The sequence below is a fragment of the Mesoplodon bidens genome, assembly GCF_964165515.1.
Source record: "Mesoplodon bidens genome assembly, chromosome: 20".
NCBI lineage: Eukaryota > Metazoa > Chordata > Mammalia > Artiodactyla > Ziphiidae > Mesoplodon > Mesoplodon bidens.
This window is the reverse complement of record NC_138181.1, coordinates 11,388,020-11,409,557: the sequence shown is the minus strand read 5'-3', so window position 1 is coordinate 11,409,557 and position 21,538 is coordinate 11,388,020. Positions and strand designations below refer to the sequence as shown.

At 37.9% G+C, this 21,538-nt stretch overlaps 1 protein-coding gene across 1 annotated transcript in view; it reads left to right on the top strand.

Moving 5' to 3' along the window:
- The window catches only part of ADAM9 (ADAM metallopeptidase domain 9), a 105,293-nt gene that overhangs the window by 43,175 nt on the left and 40,580 nt on the right, over positions 1–21,538 (top strand). Inside the window, exons 10-15 of the mRNA XM_081220689.1 lie at positions 1,153–1,234; positions 1,765–1,898; positions 8,847–9,018; positions 15,173–15,265; positions 16,299–16,494; positions 19,387–19,492. Coding sequence (XP_081076815.1) covers positions 1,153–1,234; positions 1,765–1,898; positions 8,847–9,018; positions 15,173–15,265; positions 16,299–16,494; positions 19,387–19,492 — 783 coding nt within the window. The remainder of the gene's footprint in view (positions 1–1,152; positions 1,235–1,764; positions 1,899–8,846; positions 9,019–15,172; positions 15,266–16,298; positions 16,495–19,386; positions 19,493–21,538) is intronic.

Here is a 21,538-nt window from a genome sequence, read left to right as displayed (position 1 = left end):
TGTCCTCATACCCTGGCAGTGAGCGTGCCTTCTCATTCACAAAAGGCACAGGCACCAGGCACACTCCCTGTGCTTTGCCCAACCACACCTACCAAGCTGTCTCCTCTGTTTGGTCTCCATCTGCCATGTTAGAGGTGTTTCCCAGATATCTGATAATCCCTGGTTGTTTGTGGTTAGGAATGGGGTACTAAAATTCCTTTTGGAAGCATTGAGGGCATAAGTGGGGCTTGGGGACTGTGGGGTTCACTACAGGGTGATCTGGCTAAAATGTTTTCTTGGCAATCCCCCTATGTCAATATCTCTAGGCCTCTTGTCCTGGCTGTTCAGATGCCCGAGAGAAGGGTTTATTCATTCATTTAAAAGATATTTATTAGATGTATTCCTAGGCTCTGGGGTATAGCAGTGAACAAAACAGACAAAAATTCTTGCTCTCATGGAGTTCACATTATGGTGGAGGAGATTTACCTCATAAGTGAGATAAATAAGTGTATATAATATGCTAAATAATGATAAGTAGTAAGGGGGAAAAATAAAGCAGGGAGGGTAGAGATAGAAGTATTGGGGGGAGTGAGGTTGAAATTTTAGGTAACGTGGTGAGGGAAGGCCTCAATGAGAAGATGACCTTTGTGTAAAGACCTGAAGCAGGTGAGGGAGTGAGTTAGGGCTGTATATTGGGGAGGAGAGTTCCAGGCAGAGGGACCAGGTCCTAAGATACAGGTGTGTCCCCGATGATTGAGCAGCCACACGGAGACCATCGTGACTCTTCTGTTCCCTGTGCTCCCTGCCTGCAGCCTCCTGTGTGAATATGTCATTTTGTTACCTGATCTCAATAGAGTTTTTGAATAAATAGATATACTGCATTTTAGGAAGGTTTTTCATCTAGAAGGTACAAAACAACTTGGTTTGATATCAAAAATGTATCTTCATTTGTCTGAAAAATGAATTTGTAATATTAATCTCCACTCTGATAATAAAAAAAGAGATGTCTTTAATTGAATTGTGATTTTTAAAATGTTATTTACCTTTGCCATTTTTCTCCCAGTTTTCATAGGGTCTACCAATCAGTTTAAGATTACCCAAAGAAATAGGAGCAATGTGTACCTTTTCCTCCCCAAGTACCTTTTATAACTTTTACCTGTTCTCTTCATTTAGGAAGAAAGGTTTTGGTGGGACCGCGGGAATGGCGTTTGTGGGAACAGTGTGTTCAAGGAGCCACGCGGGCGGGATTAACGTGGTACGTTTTGTTCTTGATGATCATCTTTGGAATCTGCATTAGGAAATGTCCAGCATTCAGTGACTCTATACTTCCTCTCCTAGTCCTTACAGCGATATTTTGGCTATTATGAGGGACATGGTAGAAGTGGCAGATGTGTTCTTTCCCTGGAGACTGGATTAAGTTTTCTAATATTTGTTGTGTGTTTATTAGCGCCTCACTTTTTATGGATGAGGAAACAGAGCTTCCATTTGAGAAAGTTAAGTCAGAACCATGAACTTGTTTTCCCATCAACCACCATGAATAATCTGTTGGTGCTAAAGGAATTGATCTGTTGCTTAAAAAGTCTATCTCTTATCATCAGTATGTTAAGTCACACCAGTTTCCTACTAGACTGCAATGTCTACACACTGATGTTGGATGCTTGCTTTATCACGTAGGCTATCAATAATGTAGTGATGAATTTCCTTTTGTGAAAAAGTAATCTGAGAAACAAAAAGCATATCCTTTTTGTTCAGAAGCCTAATGAATACCTTCCTGTGTTTGGGCAGTTTGGGCAAATCACGGTGGAGACATTTGCGTCCATTGTTGCTCATGAGTTGGGTCATAACCTTGGAATGAATCATGATGATGGGAGAGATTGTTATTGTGGAGCAAAGAGCTGCATCATGAATTCAGGAGCATCGTGAGTAACTGAATTCTTTCTTTTTATTCTTTTTCCTTTTTCTTTTTAAAAACTATTTATTGAACATTTGTTTAATGCTAAAAATAAACAATGAATTGTTTGGATTGGAGTAATGTGTATCTTTTTGAATTAGAGTTTTCCCCAGGTGTATGCCCAGGAATGGGATTGCAGGATCATATGGTAGCTATATTTTTAGTTTTTTAAGGAAATTTCACACTGTTTTCCATAGTGGCTGCATCAATTTGCATCCCACCAACAGTATAGGAGGGTTCCTTTTTCTCCACACCCTCTCCCGCGTTTATTATTTGTAGACTTTTTAGTGATTACCATTCTGACTGGTGTGAGGTGATAACTCATTGAGTTTTGATTTGCATTTCTCTAATGATGGCGATATTAAGCATCTTTTCATGTGCCTGTTGGTCATCTGTATGTCTTCTTTGGAGAAATGTCTATTTAAATCTTCTGCCCATTTTTTTGATTGAGATGTTTGTTTTTTGATGTTAAGCAGTATGAGCTGTTTGTATATTTTGGAAATTAATCCCTTGTTGGTTGCATCGTTTGCAGATATTTTCTCCCAGTCCGTAGGTTGTCTTTTCGTTCTGTTTATGGTTTCCTTTGCTGTGCAAAAACCTTTAAGTTTAATTAGGTCCCATTTGTTTATTTTTGTTACTCATTTTTTGGAGAGGGATCCAAAAAATATTGCTGCAATTTATGTCAACAAGTGTTCTGCCTGTGTTTTCCTCTAAGAGTTTTATAGTATCTGGTCTTATATTTAGGTCTTTAATCCGTTATGACTTTATTTCTGTATATGGTGTTAGAGAATGTTCTAATTTCATTCTTTTACATGTAGCTGTCCAGTTTTCTCTGCACCACTAATTGAAGGGGCTGTCTTTTCTCCATTGTATATTCTTGCCTCCTTTGTCATAGATTAATTGACCATAAGTGCGTGGGCTTATTTCTGTGGCTTTCTATCCTATTCCATTGATCTATAGTTCTGTGTTTGTGTCAGTACCATACTGTTTTGATGACTGTAGCTTTGTAATATAGTCTGAAGTTAGGAAGTGTGATTCCTTCAGCTCCATTCTTCTTTCTCAAGATTGTTTTGGCTATTCAGGGTCTTTGTGTTACCATACAAGTTTTAAAATTTTTTGTCCTAGTTCTGTGAAATATGCCATTGGTAATTTGATAGGGATTGCATTGAATCTGTAGATTGACTTGAATAATATGGTCATTTTAACAATATTGATTCTTCCAATCCAAGAACATAGTATATCTTTCTATCTGTTTGTGTCATGTTCAATTTCTTTCATCAGTGTCTTATAGTTTTTGGAGTACAGGTCTTTTGCCTCCTTAAGTTGATTTATTCCTAGGTATTTTATTCTTTGATGTGATGGTAAATGGGATTGTTTCCTTAATTTTACTTTCTGATATTTTGTTGTTAGTGTATAGAAATGCAGTAGATTTCTGTGCATTAATTTTGTATCCTGCAACTTTACCAAATTCATTAATGAGCTCTAGTAGTTTTCCGGTAGGGTCTTTAGGATTTTCTGTGTATAGCATCATGTCATCTTCAAAGAGTGACAGTTTTACTTCTTCTCTTTCAATTTGAATTCCTTTTATTTCTTTTTCTTCTCTGACTGCTGTGGCTAGGACTTCCAAAGCTATGTTGAATAAAAGTTGCGAGAGTGGGCATACTTGTCTTATTCCTGATCTTAGAGGAAATGCTTTCAGCTTTTCACCATTGAGAATGATGTTAGCTGTGGATTTGTCCTATATGGCCTTTATTATGTTGAGGTATGTTCCCTCTCTGCCTACTTTCTGAAGAGTTTTTGTCCTAAACAGATATTGAATTTTGTCAAAAGCTTTTTCTGCATCTATAGAGATGATCATATGGTTTTTATTCTTCAATTTGTTAATGTGGTGTATGGCCCATTTTTTAAATTACATTATTTGTATTTTCATGGGAGAGCTGGATTTGACATGAACACAAGTCATGTCTTTCCTCAGTGTGTGCTGGAAGCTATCACCTTAGCAGGGGTTGGGACTGGGGTTGGAGGGGCTGGAGCTGGAGCTGGGTTTGTGACGGGACTTCCTCTCTGCTCAGTGGCCAACACTGCCCCATCAGGTGTGGGGTTTGGTCCCCAGTTGCTGGAGCACAAGCGCTGAGGGTTGGGTCTGAGCCCACTCTGTTCCCTTTAAGTGTGTGGTGTCCCCTTTCCCAGCACCAGCACCTTCTCCCCGGGGTGGGGGGAGCAGTGCTGGGATAAGAAGGGCTGGTGTGGGCACTCAGCGTGGGTCTGGGCACAAGCTGCAGCAGTCCAGCAGCAGGCAGAGATCTGCAAACAAGGACAGTTTTGTTTCTTTCTTCCCAATTTGTATGTCTTTCATTTCCTTTTTTATTGCATTAGCTTGAGTGGTCAGTTTTGTCTGATATTAATTTAGCTGTCCCAGATTTGTTTTTTGTGTTTTTTTTTTGGTAATGTTGACAGTATATGTTTTCTATTCCTTTACTTTGAACTTTTCTTTATTCTTGTGTTTTAGATATATGCTTCTAAACAACCTATATTTAGGTTTTATTTTTTTAATCCAGCCTGGCAATATTTGTCTCTTAATTGAATCATTTAATCTACTTATGTTTAATATGATCACTAATACACTGTATTTATGCAAATGTAGATGACACTGATTATAAGATACCATTATTAACATACCACTTAGAATGAAAAAATGGTGCCTATCAAGTTAATACAAATTTTAAGATGAATCTCAATTTCAGGGTATTTTAAATGTGTAAAGAATGTGTTTTAGAAAAAGACATCAAATCTGCTGTATTACAACTGTGGATTTTAGTTCCCTGCTAAAATTTTCAAGCTTCTCATTTTTCTCTCTGACCATAGCAAGCACAGATTTTCTCTTTTTGGGTTATTGTTTGATAATTCTAGTATCTGGAGACTTTATGGGACTATATCTGTTTTTTTTTTCCCCTTATAGTGTCTTTTAATTTTTTTATAGTTGTTCTCACGGTATCTTGTGTCTTCATGTTATGTTTTGATAAAGTATTGGACATTGTATTTGAACAATTTTTGGTAAGAAATAATTTGAGAAGTAGGATTATGTTATCTTTGGCATATTAAATCTTCTTTTTGAGGATGGGTTTCTCACCTTCTACTTCATATGCTATTTCATGAACATTAGTTGATTGTTATAAGTTAGGCTTTTGTTTTAGATGCAAGTGATATAGATGCTAGAGTTTTTACAGATAATCAGTTGGATCCAGGTCTGTTTAAAAAGTGGATAATCTAACTTTGTAATATAATTTTTATCATTATTTAAGATAGTTGAGGGACCTGGTAGTATTCCCCTCACACACTGCTCTTGGATTCCTGGACGTGTGAGGGGTGCTCTTCCTGGGTGGTACCTTTCTAGAGAAATGGCTTTCTTAATTCTGTCCCTCAATGCCACCTACGTCAGAAAGCCTCCATAATCGGAGGCTTTTAAAAGAGTGCTCTTTTTTTTAGAAAAAAAATCTAATTAAGTGCCATCACTTAGAGTTCTTTCTTAGGACTTCCTATGCCTAGGCTGTGGGGATTAGGATGGTAGTGGTGGAAATGTGTTTTGGTTATTTCCAGATTAGTCATAGAGAGAATGTTTTAAATGATAGTTGATTTTTTTTGGTCATATCCTGGTAGACCATTTCCATCACTGTTAGTCCCATCTTTCTCCTTTTGAATCAGTTTTATAAAACTCACCTAGATGTGACAAAAGAGATTCGGAGATGCTTTAGATTCATATCTTAGTACCCAGAAGTGATAGAGAGTAGGGGTACTTTAGTTGCTATGATTCAAGCTAAGTATCAGGAGAAAGATCATCCTTCTTATTACTGTAGGTGACATCCAAGGATGAGTAGGGAGAGAATATCTGCATTTTATTATCCACAGTGTTAGTGAAGGCCAACGTGGGGATGTTTGTTATTATCTCCACCTACTAAACAGCATAAGAAGTGGTTATGATTTTGTTATCCTTTTCAGTACTATAGTCAACTTCATTGTGGGAGAAACAGATTTTTTTTTTTGTAGATTGCTTTAGGATCACACATAGAAAACATTGTTTCTATGAGAAAATGTGTTCCAAGGACTGTATAACAAGCTTATTTCAAAAGTAATCTATTCAGAAGTGGTGAACTTTGTAGATTACAATTAGGAGCTCAAGTGTAGGAAATATACACATATGTCTGTACAACTCCTGTGACTATCAGCTGATTAATAGATTCTTACAGAAAACATTATTGAATATGTACTGTGTGGTAGGCAATGTACTAGCCATATAAAGAACAATAATAGGAAATAAAAAAACCGATTGTTTAAATTGAAGTCTCCTTGTTTATCAGATAATTATCACATGCTCTAGTTTGACATTTCTACCTGAGGTCCTTAGACTCAAGCTCTTGCTGTCCTTCCTAAAACCTGCTCTGCCCTCATCTTCTCGTGATAGTTAATGATAGCGCCTGCCTTCTAGTAGCTCAGGACAAAAATCTCAGTCACCCTTGACTTCTCTTTTCTCCCATTCTTTGCCTTAATGCCTATTTCTTTTTTTTTTTTTTTTTTGCTGTACGCGGGCCTGTCACTGTTGTGGCCTCTCCCATTGTGGAGCACAGGCTCCGGACGCCCAGGCTCAGCGGCCATGGCTCACGGGCCCAGCCGCTCCGTGGTATGTGGGATCTTCCTGGACCGGGGCACGAACCCGTGTACCCTGCATTGGCAGGCGGACTCTCAACCACTGTGCCACCAGGGAAGCCCATTGCCTATTTCTTTAAACCATATAAATAATCCAAACCCTTCTTACTGCTTTCACCACTGCCACGTTGGTCCATCATCATCTGTTGAGTGTACGTCTTCCTGCTTAACATAGCAAACGTGGTGATCTTATTAAAACATAAATCAGATCACATCATTCCTGCTTCACGCTTTCCATTGTGTCATTCCCCCCTCCTTATTTCACTCACCGTAAAAAGTCAGATTCTTGCAATGGCCTCTTCCCACCTTGCTGCCTGTATCCCTCACTGTCTCACTCCACTCCAGCCGTGCTGGCTTCCTTATCTGTTCCTTGAACAGGCAGCCTTCTCCCTTCCGGCTTTTGCATTTACTGTTTCTTCTCCCGGTAATGTTCTTCCCCTAGAAATCCAGTTTTGATTCAGTTGTCTCAGTATTTGAAGTGCCTGTCCTGACAGCTCTTTGAAAAGCTGTAGTCGCTCCTCCCCCTGCAGAGGTCGTCCTCTTCCCCTCCTCATCTTTTTCCCCAACGTGACTTGTCTTCTAATGTACTATTGAATTTATTTCTTCATTATGTTTATAGTCTGTTTCACTCACTAGAATGTTGCCTTCACAGGGGTGGGGATTTTTGTCTGCCTTGTTTACTGTTTTCTCCCTTGCATGAAGAAGAGTGCCTTGTACATGATAGATGTTCCACAAATATTTGTTGAAGGAACAGTGTTGTACAAAAGGACTCCTCCTTATAATATTCCTAAGCGGAGAGTAGCAAGAAAAAGAAGAATGTGGAAAACGAGTGTTTTTGTCATTGTCGGAAATCTTGTGCTGGGTCTTTACTTTCTGTGTGACTGCTTTCCAGTCCGAAGAGCCAGGAGCCAGAACTGTCTACTTCCTGGGAGACTCTGGGCCGGTTAGCAAAGAAGAGTTTACCCAGGGGACAAAGTCTCCCAGAAAGGATCTGTTTCTTAGATTCCTTGGATGTACAGAAGACACTGAATCAATAGGAATGCTTTCTCAATCACTGTAACATAACACGGTTCTCATTCCCACTGTTACTTTTGGTACCATTGCTCAAACTGATGAAAAAGAGATTATTTCAGGGCGCCAAATGCCCCCAATAAAATTTTAATGTGACTTGGATTTCTCAAAGGTTCTTGTTTTATAGATGAGTGTGTCTCCCACTAGTCTTCAAAAGTGAACATAGCCAGTGGGACTATCTAAAAATATTATTACTGATTAAAACAATAACTAAAAACAACCCAGCAACACATAGAAACACATCAAAATTGTGTTCGTATAAATATCACATAGACAGTTCAAGTTGGACCGTTTCTAGAAGCCCATCTAGCCTTCAGAGTATTAACTACAGTTCTTAGAAATTACCATCAGAGGCATTTAAACCTCAAACTGTAGCTGAAATTCTGCCCTGTGCATGCTGCTTCTCGGTAGCTATAGTGCGTGCATCATTGCTGGATTCACATTATTGTCACATAGCTCCTAGTAAGTGTTAGTGAGGGGAGCGCAGGAATGTCATTTCAGCAGAGTGAAAAGAGGTTGGGGAAACAGAGCTCGCTTCACATATTTGAAGAACCTTTACTATGGAAGACAAATAAAACTTAATTCTAGAGAGGACTAGATAATTTTTGAGGTCTCTTCTGATGCTGAGATTTATGATTCTGTGAATATTTTCTGTATCTTCTGCCATTTTATTTTTTGCCATTTTATTTTATTTTATTTTTTATTTTTTTTTGCGGTACGCAGGCCTCTCACTGTTGTGGCCTCTCCCGTTGCGGAGCACAGGCTCTGGACGCACAGGCTCAGCGGCCATGGCTCACGGGCCTAGCCGCTCCACGGCATGTGGGATCTTCCCGGACCGGGGCACGAACCCGTGTCCCCTGCATCAGCAGGCGGACTCTCAACCACTGCGCCATCAGGGAAGCCCCTGCCATTTTATTTTTTATTTTTTTCGCCATGTCTTGCGGTTTGCAGGATCTTTGTTCCCTGACCAGAGACTAAACCTGGACCCTTGGTAGGGAAAGCGCGGAGTCTTAACCACTGGACAGCCAGGGAACTTCCTCTGACATTTTAAATGTTCACTTCTTGACAGTTGAAGACATGACTTAAAATTTTCAAAGTGAGTAATTGCTATGACTTAAGATCTTTTTCTTCATGTTTATTACAGAGGTTCCAGAAACTTCAGCACTTGCAGCGCAGAAGACTTTGAGAAGTTAACTTTAAATAAAGGTGGAAACTGCCTTCTTAATATTCCAAAGCCTGACGAAGCTTACAGCGCTCCTTTCTGTGGTAATAAATTGGTGGACCCTGGGGAAGAGTGTGACTGCGGTACTCCAAAGGTCAGTTTAATGTGTGATGTTTGCTTTGTGAAGTTACCTTGGGATTTGCAAAAGAATAAAATAGCTTGCTTTGGGCAACTCTAGCATAGGAGCTAAAGTAAAATTTAGTGGCAAAATGAGGATTGGTATTTTGCTTGTGGGGATATGTTCCTGGGATTGATCATCCCCTCCTTCCTAGAACATAACCAATGGTGTCATCTGTTTTGGTGTCCAGGAAAGCGCCATGTTTATTCTTCTGTTTTTTTGCTACCTTCTACCATTTCTGTTATGGTTACTGAGTCATTTATTTATTTTAAAGAACGAATCAGTTTTTCTCTTGGCTCTTTACTTATAAGCTTTTACTATTCTGGCACTGCCATTGCAGAAACATTTATTCAGTTGACCTCATTTTAATAATAAATTGAAGCTGGCGCACTGTCCAGAGTTCTTCATTAATAAAGTCCTTACTACTCAAGTTAACGTTCTCCCTTTAATAAGCTTCAGTTCACCTACCTCTCTTTGGCTTTCTCACACCTGTTACCCACATTTACTGCCATAAGTCTGTACCCATCTTTATTATTCTTCTTCTATATCTCAGCCATTCTCCTCTCAAAACGGCCTACTTAAGACTTCCTAGACAAGGCTTAGGAGGAAAAAAAATTTTAATTAAATTTTAAAAATTAAAAAAAATTAAATTTAAATTTTAAAGAAATTACTTCAATTGTATGTAAACTTTACTATATTCTCAATCTTTTCCACAAGTACTGCTTCTTCTCCCTTACCTGACCACACATCCCTGGCTTTTGCCAGAAGGCTTTACATTCTAGAAAGGCAGTATGTTTTTTGTTTTTGTTTTCTGGAAGGAGGGGTGTGCCGCTTGGCTTGTGAGATCTTAGTTTCCCAACCAAGGGTCTAACCTGAGCCCTCGGCAGTGAGAGCACAGAGCCCTAACCACTGGACCACCAGGGAATTCCCAGGCAGTATGTATTTTATGACAAAATTGTCATGGGCCTTCATTGCACTATTGCTGCATGTCAGCAGCCTCTGCTAAATGTTTTCCATGGTATGATTCTCATAATAACTCTAGGAGGTTGATATTTCTTTATATTCTCATTTTCAAATGAGGAAAATAAAGCCTAATGAGGTTATGTTTAGTCTCTAGATTAACGTTATACAGTTAGGATGACCAAGCTCTTCTTTCCAGGCATTCTCCTAAAATATTATATATGTTTTGATTTCTCCTGACTGTTTACTTCATTATCGAACTAATTGAAATAGTCTATATTTGCTTCTCGAGCTTTTGCACTACAAATTGCTCTTGAAAACAGTACCTCTTCCCCCTCTAATATCAAAGGTGTTTTTCTTGGTATAGAAGTTTCAAATAGCAAGCACATGCAAAATTTCCATTTATTTCTCCCATACATTTTTTCACTTCCTTCTGCAGTGGTAATCATTCTTATAAGTTTAGTGTGTTTCTTTATAGATTTTATTCTATGCATTTATATACCTATATACAGTATGTACATTTGTACCATAGTTGGGTTTGTTTTAGGATTTTATTTTTTTACATAAATGAAATCCGACTTAATACATTGCACGCAGAGTTTTTTTTTTCTATTAATATATCCTGGAGATTTTTTCCATGTCATTATGTTATTTACACATAATCCTTTAATCTGCTGATTAGTATTTCAGTATAAGGATATACTGTGATTTATTTCACCATACTCTCATTAAAGGACATTTACTCACTGTAGTTAGTATTTTTCTGTTGAAAACAATACATCCTTATATATGCTCCATGTATGTGTGTGTGTGTGTGCATACATACATATACAAGTATTTCTCTAAGATACTTACATAAAGGTAGAATTGCAAAGTATGCGTGTTTTTAATTTTATTAGAGACTACCAAATTTCCTACAAAAAGGCTGTGTCAGTTTGCACTTTACCAACAGTATGTCACGGCATTTAGTTTTCCCCATAGTTTTGTTAACTGAGCAAGGTACAAGTTTTACTCGTGTTTCAAGATTATCATCATATAGCCCCTGTATAATTTTTTCTAGCATTTTTGTAATTACAGTTTTTTGTATTAGCTCTATAACTGGTGGGGGGGGTCATGTGGAGCGAGCTAGAGAATTAACTTTTACCCATTATCAGTTGTTGCAAAACCATTTAAAATGGTACTTTAACCATAAACAAAATTCCTGTATATATAGTCTATTTCCGGATTCTCTTTTCTTTTATGAAGCCATCTGTCTGTCTTGCACAGTAGTTGTGAAAAAAAAATTAACAGCTGTATTGAAGTATAATTGAATACAGTGTAAAAAAAAAACCACCCAAATTCGGACTTAGATAAGAAAAGGCTTTATCCAGAAGAAAGACTATTGTAGTAGGGAGAACACGCTGATCTCAGACATCTGGAAGCGTCTCAAAATCAAACAAAAAGGTTTTTCTTTTATAGGGTAAATGTGGGAGCAAACAGAGATAAGCAGAATCTTTTATGGGGAAGCTGGATAAGCAGGGGAGAATAGCCAGTGAGGTCTGATAGGAAGTTGTCTTTTGGTCAGCTGATTGCCAGGAGAAGCTGGGAAGGGGTGGGGATACTTGTTCCATTTTTTTTTGTGGAGACAAACAGAGTTCAAGGGCCTATATAGGAAAGAGAGAAGGCTCACTAAAGTTTGGTCAAGACAAAGCAAAGGGTAAGAAACAGGCAATTATAAACACTTATAAACAATGAACTGCACCGTTTAACACATACAAGTTAGGTTTTGATACCTGTTTGCATATGTGAAACATACGTTTTTGTGCTTTTGGTGTTACATCTAAGAAATCTTTGCCTAGTCCAAGATTGCAAATGTTTTCTCCTAGAAGCTTTATCATTTTAGGTTTTTTAAAAAAATACATTTATTTATATTTTATTTATTTATTTTTGGTTGCGTTAGGTCTTTGTTGCTGCACACAGGCTTTCTCTAGTTGTGGCGAGGGGGGGCTACTCTTCGTTGCGGTGCACAGTCTTCTCATTGTGGTGTCTTCTCTTGTTGAGGAGCACAGGCTCCAGGCGCGCGGGCTTTGCTAGTTGTGGCACGTGGGCTCAGTAGTTGTGGCTCACGGGCTCTAGAGCACAGGCTCAGTAGTTGTGGGGCACAGGCTTAGTTGCTCCACGGCATGTGGGATCTTCCCGGACCAGGGAACCTGGTCCCCTGGTTCCCGAACCTGTGTCCCCTGCGTTGGCAGGTGGATTCTTAACCACTGTGCCACCAGGGGAGTCCATTGTTTTAGGTTTTACATTTAGGTTTATGATACATTTTGACTTAATTTTTTGTACGGTGTAAGGTATAGATCATTTCTCAAATTTTTATTATGAAATTATAAACTGACAGACCATTTCAAAAACAGTCCAAAGAGTCCTATGTATTTTTTGCCATTTCCCCCAAAGGGTGACAAATTATATAATGATAGTGCAGCATAAAAACCAGGACACTGACATTGGTATGTTAACTAGATTACAGACTTTATTCAGCTTTTACCATTTTAACATGCATTCATGTGTGTGTGTGAACTTTTATGCTCTTTTATCCCATATATAGATTTATGTAACCCCCACCTCAATTAAAATACAGAACTGTTCCATCACCACAAAAGAACACCCTCCTGCTACCTTGTTGTTAATACACCCACCCTGACTCCAGCCCTTATCCCCGCCCCTGGCTTCCATCTGTGATTTTGTCATTTCAGTAATGTTTGCCATTTCAATAATAAATAGAGGGACTTCCCTGGTGGTCCAGTGGTTAGGACTTTGCCTTCCAATGAAGGGGGTGTGCGTTCAATCCCTGGTCAGGGAGTTAAGATTCCACATGCCTTGGGCCAAAAAACCAAAGCATAAAACAGAAGCAATGTTGTAACAAATTCAATAAAGACTTAAAATAAATAATAATAAATGGAGGGACTTCCCTGGTGGTCCAGTGGTAAAGAATCCGCCTTACAATGCAGGGGATGCAGGCTCGATCCCTGGTCAGGGAACTAAGATCCCACATGCCTTGGGGCAACTAAGTCCGCGTGCCACAAGCAATGAGCTCACACACCTCAACTAGAGAGCCCGCGTGCTGCAAACTACAGAGCCCACGTGGCTGGAGCCACAACTAGAGAAGAGAAAACCCACATGCCACAACTAGAGAGGCGCTTGAGAGCTGCAATGAAGAGCCTGCACGCCGCAACAAAAGATCCCACATGCCTCAATGAAGATCCCACGTGCCGCAACTAAGACCCAACACAGCCAAAAATAAATAAATAGACCTTTAAAAAAAATAATAACAAATGGACTCATACAACATATAACCTTTTGAGACTGACTTTTTTTCACTAAGCGTAATGCCTTTGAGGTCAGTCTAGGTTGTTGCATGTGTTAATATTTTTTTATTTTTTATTAGTGAGTAACAGTCCATTGTATGGATATTACTTCAGAGATTTGGAATAATGTTTAGGCTGGTATTTCCACCAGCTCAAAGGGCCTATCTGAAGTTTGTTTAACCATTCACCCATTAAAGGATATCTAGGTTGTTTCTAACATTTTGCTATTATGAATAAAGCTGCCATGAATTATAGTCCACTCTTTATCATCAGAGAATTAAAGAAAAATATGGTCTTCATGAGTAAACATATGAAGAATCTCAGCAGAGAAATGTATAATAAAGAACCAAATGGAAATTATAGAACTAAAAAGTCTAATAAATGAAAGATTCACTGGGTAGAATTAATAGCAGACTAAGATGGCAGAAAAAGAGTCAATGAACATGAAGTAGAACAAAAGAAATAATCCAATCTAAAGAAAAAAGAAGAAAGATTAAAGAAAAATGAACAGAGCATCAGGGACATGTAGGCAATATCAAAGAGCCTAATGTAATTATAAGTGAAATCCCAAGAGGAGAGTGAGAACGAGATGGGAAAAGTATTCAAAGAAATAATGGCTGAAAATTTCCCATATTTAACAGAAAATGTTAAGTTACAATTCTAAAACACTAAGTAAAGCCAAATCAGAATCATTACTAAGAACGATTGTAGGCATATTGTAATCAAAGTGCTGAGATAAGCAAAAAATAATGCAAGAAGTCAGAAGAAAATGGGGAACAAATGTATAAATGGCAGCTGATTTTGGGAGCAGAAGACAGTAGAACAGATTTATAGTTCTGAAAGGAAGAAACCATCAGCCTAGAATTCTGCAACATAGGAAAATAAATATTCTTCACAAATTAAAGCTTATATCCCCTGCCCCCTTCTCTCCTCCTCCTCCGTTCTCCTATCTTCTTTCCCCCTCTCCTTTCTCCTTCCCTTCTCAAACAATTCACATCTGAAGACATTAGTTAGAACATAGGAGAGTAGATGTCACTGGGTGGAAGGTTTGGGGCAGGGGTAGGGAGCCATGGCGGGCCAAAGTGGGGTGAGAGAAGACAAGCAAGATAAAAAGAATGTCCCCATGGGTGGAAATCCACCCAACAGAGAAGTCAGACCCTGAGCATGAAGAGACGTGCATTTATGGATGCTTAATTTCCTGTGATCATTAAGCACACTGTTACAAACTGAATGTTTGTGTCCCCCAAATTCATATGTTGAAGTCCTAACCCCCAAGTATGTCTGTATTTGGAGAAGGGACCTCTAGGAAAGTAATTAAGGTTAAATGAGGTCATAAGGGTGGGCCTTGATCTGATAGGGTTAGAGTCCTTATAAAAAAGAGACACTGGAGAGTTTCTTGCTTTCTCTCTGAACACATGAACTGAAGGCCATGTGAGCACACAGCAAGAAGGCAGCTGTCTGCAAGCTAAGGAAGAGAGTCTGCGCCAGAAACTGAATTAGCTGGAACTTTGATCTTGGGCCTCTAGCCTTCAGAGCTGACGTAATAAATTTCTTTTGTTTAAGTCATTAGTCTATGGTATCTTGTTCTGGCAATCCCAGCAGACTAAGACACATACTTTGTGTGATTTCAGTCCTTTGAAATATGGCGAGACCTAGATAATAGCTAAAGAGTCACTGATGAATCCAGAAGGATAGTAAGGGACTGTTTCCAGAGAGTAACTGTTACAGTCAGGTTAGAAGGAAGCATAGGTCTAAGATAAAAATTTTATTAATGAATATAGATGACAATAATTTATTTCTTTATGACAGTCATTTTCTTTTCACAGGAATGTGAATTGGACCCTTGTTGTGAAGGAAGTACTTGTAAACTTAAATCATCTGCTGAATGTGCATATGGCGACTGTTGTCAAGACTGTTGGGTAGGGAATTCCTCCCTATTTGGAAAAAATAGAAAAAGGAAAAATATGCATATATCAAAGTTGGTTTTTTCTGATCTGTAAGAGAGCACTAGTTTTATTACATGATTACATGAAAAGTTTTATGATACTTGTTTGCAGTTTTGGGTCATGTTCTTTTATGACAGATGGTCTAAAGAGATTTTTTTCTTAAGTAAAAACATTTTTTTTTCTGATTTAAGAGTGATCTTGTTTTTCATTAAAAGTTCAACAATAGAAAGTAGACACTGAAAGACCCTCTGTCATTTTACCCTCTTCAGGTAGCCATTGTTTGATAATTTGTTATTAGTCACTTTTTCCTATGTAAATGTGAGTATGAGTGTGTGTGTAGGTGTGTCTGTGTGAAAGTGGGTAAACATGGGTATACATATTTTTACTATGTACTTTTTTCAGTAAGGTACCATGGATTTTCTTCCATTCATGTAGTTCTACAAGGTTATATAGCTAGTATTCCTTTGTATGGCTGTACCATAATTTCTTTATCTGGTCTACTAATGATGGACATTTAGATAGCTTCCAATATTTGCTTATAAGTGGAATTGTTGGGACAGTATACATATGAAAATTTTTGACACACATTTTATATACCTTCTACAAATGTGCCAGTCTGTAATTGCCAGTATAATCAATACACTGATTACTGTACAGTGTACAGTATTGATTACATCATGTAAGCACTATTTTGGTTTCCTCGTACTAACATTGGTTGCTAGCCAGTGTTACGATCCAGGTTAGTTTGATAGTTGTAAAGTGCTTTTATATCTTAGTTTAATTGGCATTTCTTTTGGTTATCAATGAGGCTATGCTTTTTCATTTTCCATGTTTCATGACTTTTATGAATAGCCTATTATGGGCCTTTGTTCATTTTTCTATTGGGTTATTTAATCTTTTGTTTTTGTTAGAACTTTTTATAGATATAAATACTGTGGTTTCCAATTTGATTAATTTCTGGGAATTTTCCTGATATTCCTGTTCAATTTCAATCCTATTACCCTAGTTCCTTCCAGGAGGTACTTTGTGCCGAGGAAAAACCAATGAATGTGATGTTCCAGAATATTGCAACGGTTCTTCTCAGTTCTGTCAGCCAGATGTTTTTATTCAGAATGGATACCCTTGCCAGAATAACAGAGCCTATTGTTACAATGGCATGTGCCAATATTATGATGCTCAGTGTCAAGTCATCTTTGGCTCAAGTAAGATATTTTATTTATATTGATTGCTTTGATTTTATTTTTTTGTTTTAGTTTTTGTTAAAAATGGAAAGCAAACATTATTGCTAAAATTGAAATTCTCCCGTTTCCTCTCTCCTGTCATGTCTCCCTCTTTTCTTTTCTGTAGGCAATCATGGTCATGAATTTGATGTGTCCAAGTTCAGTTGGTGATTTTTGTTTTTATCATACTTTCTCACCTCTCTATCCTGTGTATATTAACATTATATGTATACATATATATATACACAGTATTGTATTCTAGCTTTAATAAATTCATGTAAATAGTATGGGGACATATATATGGGTCTTCTGTTTTCATTGTTCACTCAAAGTGTTTTTGCAATCCATCGGTATTGCTATATTTAGATCATAGAGCATTAGAGTATTCTATTATATAAATGGAATCCATTCTTTTCCTAGTAGTATTTAATATATTTTTTATTGTGTCTCTTTTTAAATATTTCATTTTTATCAAAGTTATACATACAGTAGATTAAAGAGCCAAATCATTCACAAGATTTTATGAAAAAGTAAAGTGTGCCTCCACATAATAGCCCCATCCCTTAAGGCAGCCATTTTTACCTTTTCTTGCTGATTTCTAACTGATTACTTTGTTACCAGGTCTTTAGATAATTTCTTGGTAATGCTACTTTTTGATTTTTCCATTCTAGGTATTAACTGTTAATTTTTCACTGCAGAGGATGAGAATTTAATTTCTTACCTTCTCTTCTCTCAACACTTGTCAGCTCTCATCCTACTCATGCTCATTTTTCATTCTCCATCCTCTTAATATGGATTAATTATAATTTTAGGTAGAGCAGTGTTGACTGTTGTGATTTATAACAAACCAAAAAAAATTGGTCTTTGTCTAGTTCCTGGCATGAGCTCCTAAAACCCTTGGAATTTCCCAAGTGATAAGAGCTGTAAAAGTGTTTTGTTATGTCAATGAAGTGACTTTTGGAAAGCCCCTCAGTGACTTAAGAATGGGGCTGGTTGCCAGGGAACGAACCCTGTGATTATCAGTTGGAACTTTCAGTTCCCCCACCTCTGGGACTGGAGATTGCCGTACTCACAAGTGGCCAGTGATTTAATCAATCATGCCTATGTAATGAAGCCTCCATGAAAACCCAAAAGGACAGGGTTTGGAGAGCTTCTGGCTTGGTGAACAAGTGGAGATGCAGGAGTGTCACAGTTGGCAGGGCCTGGAACCACCAAGCCCCTTTCTCTATACCTTGCCCTATGCATCTCTTCCATCTGGCTGTTCCTGAGTTATATTCTTTGATAGTACACCAGTAATCTAGTGAATAAAATGTTTCTCTGAGTTCTGTGAGCCACTCTAGCAAATTAATCAAACCCAAGGAGGGGGTCATGGGAACCTTGATCAGATAGGGTCGGAGGAGAGAAGACTAAGCATGAAATGGGACTTCATTTATGTTAGTCAGGTCATGGGACACAGTGGTAGAGATCTGTGAACTTCTGATACATTTTTCAGGAATGGACAGGTTACTGCAGACCAAAAAAGTACTTACAGATAGGCATTTTAGAGAAGCAAATGCTATTATTTAGCAAGTATATTATCTTTGTAGAGGCCTGCAAAAAAGTCTAGGACGACCGAAGGAACCACATTGTTGGGGGGGGCTTGTTATTAATTTAGTCACTTTTTCCTAATATAAATGTGAGTGTGAGCATGTGCTTTGCTAGAGTTATTGCCATGTGACGTTTATCCTGTGCAAGTATTCTGCACCCATTTTCAGATTACTTGATCCTCCACCTCTTTTTTCTTCCAACTCCTTTCACCGCATATCCATTTTCTTGTAAACTGAACAACGTAGTATCAGGTGTGTAAGACAGACACATGAATTTCCATTATTTGATAGAATGTACTGCCATTTTGGCTTCAAAATATTTACAAATAAAATATTTTTAGGAATATATAATTAAGTGGAAAAATCAAACATTAAGTGGTACATATATAAAATATAAGAAAACAAGAATGGATTGATACTTTATTAGCTGTCATGGCTATTTGTCAATGTAATTAATAACTAAATTAAGCATCCATATATGGTAAGTTAAAAAAAATAATACCTGGAAGTGTTTTCACCAACCCTCCCAGCCTGATCTAACCAGGGGTGCAGTAGACCTGTGTTTGAGAGCAATGAGAATTAATATGCTGAAAGTGCTACCATACTGTGCATGGTTTTTTAATTTCATCATGGTTAATATAAATTTATTTATTTATTTCTGGCTGCATTGGGTCTTTGTTGCTGTGCGTGGGCTTTCTCTATTTGCAGCGAGCGGGGGCTACTCTTCATTGCGTGTGCAGACTTCTCCTTGTGGTGGCTTCTCTTGTTGCAGAGCACGGGCTCCAGGTGCTTGGGCTTCACTGGTTGTGGCTCGTGGGCTCAGTAGTTGTGGCTCACGGGCTTAGTTGCTCCGCAGCATGTGGGATCTTCCCGGACCAGGGCTTGAACCCATGTCCCCTGCATTGGCAGGCGGATTCTTAACCACTGCACCACCAGGGAAGTCCCATCATGGTTAATAATTTCATCTTGTTTAATGACACTTCTTTGAGGACTTGAGTGCTCGAGTCCAGGCTAACTTTTAAGTACCATCTAAGCTTTACTTTCACATTTTGTTGTTAATTATAAAATGTGGAACAAAATCTTTTATCTATAGGCCCTGAAACCTTTTCAGAGGTGTTGAGGCAGTTTATCCAGGCATATGGACTGTTGTAGGGAATACTTGTATTTCTGAATTAAATTGCCATAACTTAAAAAAATTTTTTTTAATTTTAATCTTATTGGAGTATAGTTGATTTACAATGTTGTGTTAGTTTCAGGTGTACAAAAAAAATTTTTTTTGATGTTACAGAAGCCAAGGCTGCTCCAAGGGATTGTTTCATTGATGTGAATTCCAAAGGTGACAGATTTGGCAATTGTGGTTTCTCTGGCAATGAATACAAGAAGTGTGCCACTGGGTAAGTGGAGGCAAGAGTATAAAAGACTATGAAAGGTTGTGAGATCAGTCATCTTTAGTATCTTTTACAGCTCCTTGTGACTGCCAACTTTCTCCCCCTTAAACATCTAACTTTCCAAATTTAACAATTTTGTAAAACATGACTTCAGAGAGATTCTGAATAGGAAGGGTAAAATTATTCATACCTTTTGACGTTACCTGTCTAAAATATAATGATTTTTAGAATGTTACTTTTGTTTATCCTGTTCTACAATAAGAAGCCCAAATAAACACTCATCTCCCTCTTCCTTTCATTAAAAGATTATGCTGCTAAATCCATACGTAAAGGTATCTGCAGAATTAATTCTGGACTTTATCATTTTCTTCTGGCTCTATATAATTTGAAAGTGACAAATTAAAAGCCTTTTTTGTTTCTATAACATTTGCACATTGTAAAAAAATTAATATTATTACAAAAATATAAACAAAAGTCATCCATAATCTCTGTCTGTATGTATTCACTAATTTCAGTGTATGTCTTCCCTTTTTTTGTTGTTTCTGTGAACTATACATACACACACTAACGTTTTGCATAATTGGAATTATTCTATAATACTGTGCTTCTCTTCTACTCACTTCACCTCCTGCTCTGCCAATTAGGCTAAGCAACTGAGGTAAAACAATGCTTACTAAGAAGAAATAACAACCGTGACCTCCGTGTTCCGAAATCCAACAGACATCTTTAGGTCTTCATGCTTCTGGACCTTTCAGTAGCATTCAACTATGTTGACCATTTTCTCCTTGAAGAAACCCCTTTCCTTGGCTTTTGTGTAGAATGTTCTTCTAGTATTTTTTTCTGTTTCCGGATGCTCCTTTAATGTATTTATTTGTAGGCTCATCTTTCTCTACTGAGCCATTAAATGTGAAATACTTCAGCTCTACTGGTCTACATGTCATCCTCTGCCACAGGGCCTTGACACGTGCTGTTCCTTCTGCCGGACATGCTCCCCTGTCTCTGCCATTTTAAGTACAGCTTCTCTAAGAAAGACTTCCTCAACTTCCTTAACAGGGTCAGATGTCCCTCTTATAGATGTTCTTAATGCTGTGTGCTTTTATTTTTTTAACGTTAGCCAAATTATGTTGTTCTAATTCTTTACAAATTAGTTATCCACATAAAGTATACTTCACAGAATATTTAGAATATACCTTTCTTGATATATAAAACAGAGTAGGTTGAAGGAAGTTAGAAAAACAAGAAAGTATTTCAAAAGAGGCTATGAACATAACTGTTTTGACTACCTTGTATAGTCTCAAAACTAGTTGTAGGGCTTCCCTGGTGGTGCAGTGGTTGAAAGTCCGCCTGCCGATGCAGGGGACACGGGTTTGTGCCCCGGTCCGGGAAGATCCCACATGCCACGGAGCGACTGGGCCCGTGAGCCATGGCCGCTGAGCCTGCGCATCCGGAGCCTGTGCTCTGCAACGGGAGAGGCCGCAACAGTGAGAGGCCCGCATACTGCAAAAAAAAAAAAAAAAAAGAAAAGAAAAGAAAACTAGTTGTAGATATAAGTTCTCTTGCATTTATATAGCACTCTTTTTCTGGGGAAGTCAAACTATTATTCTTAATAAATTTTTAGTATATTTAAATTGCACAGGAAGGTTTTATGTCAAAACCATTGCTTTAGCAAGAATAATCACTTAAAAGTGATACTGCCTTAGAAAAGATATTGGGTCGGCCAAAAAGTTTGTTCGGTTTTAAGTACAAATAAAAGACACATTTTAAATTTTCACGAAGAACTTTATTGAACAACATATTCACTGACAGAATGAACTTTTTGGCCAATCCAATAGGTAGTGTAATATGTAATTTTCCAGATAAAGGGAAGGTCAGATACAAAACCAGTTATAGGCACAGCATTTTCAAGATTCTTTTATGGTGTTTAGAAAAGACCAAGGAGGGCTCTGTCCTGCACTTGGAGGAATTGGACCCATCTTGGCTAACATAATTAGGCTAAATCAAAATGAGAAAAGTAGCAATTTGAAACTTGAAGGAAGGATGAACTGCTTAAAA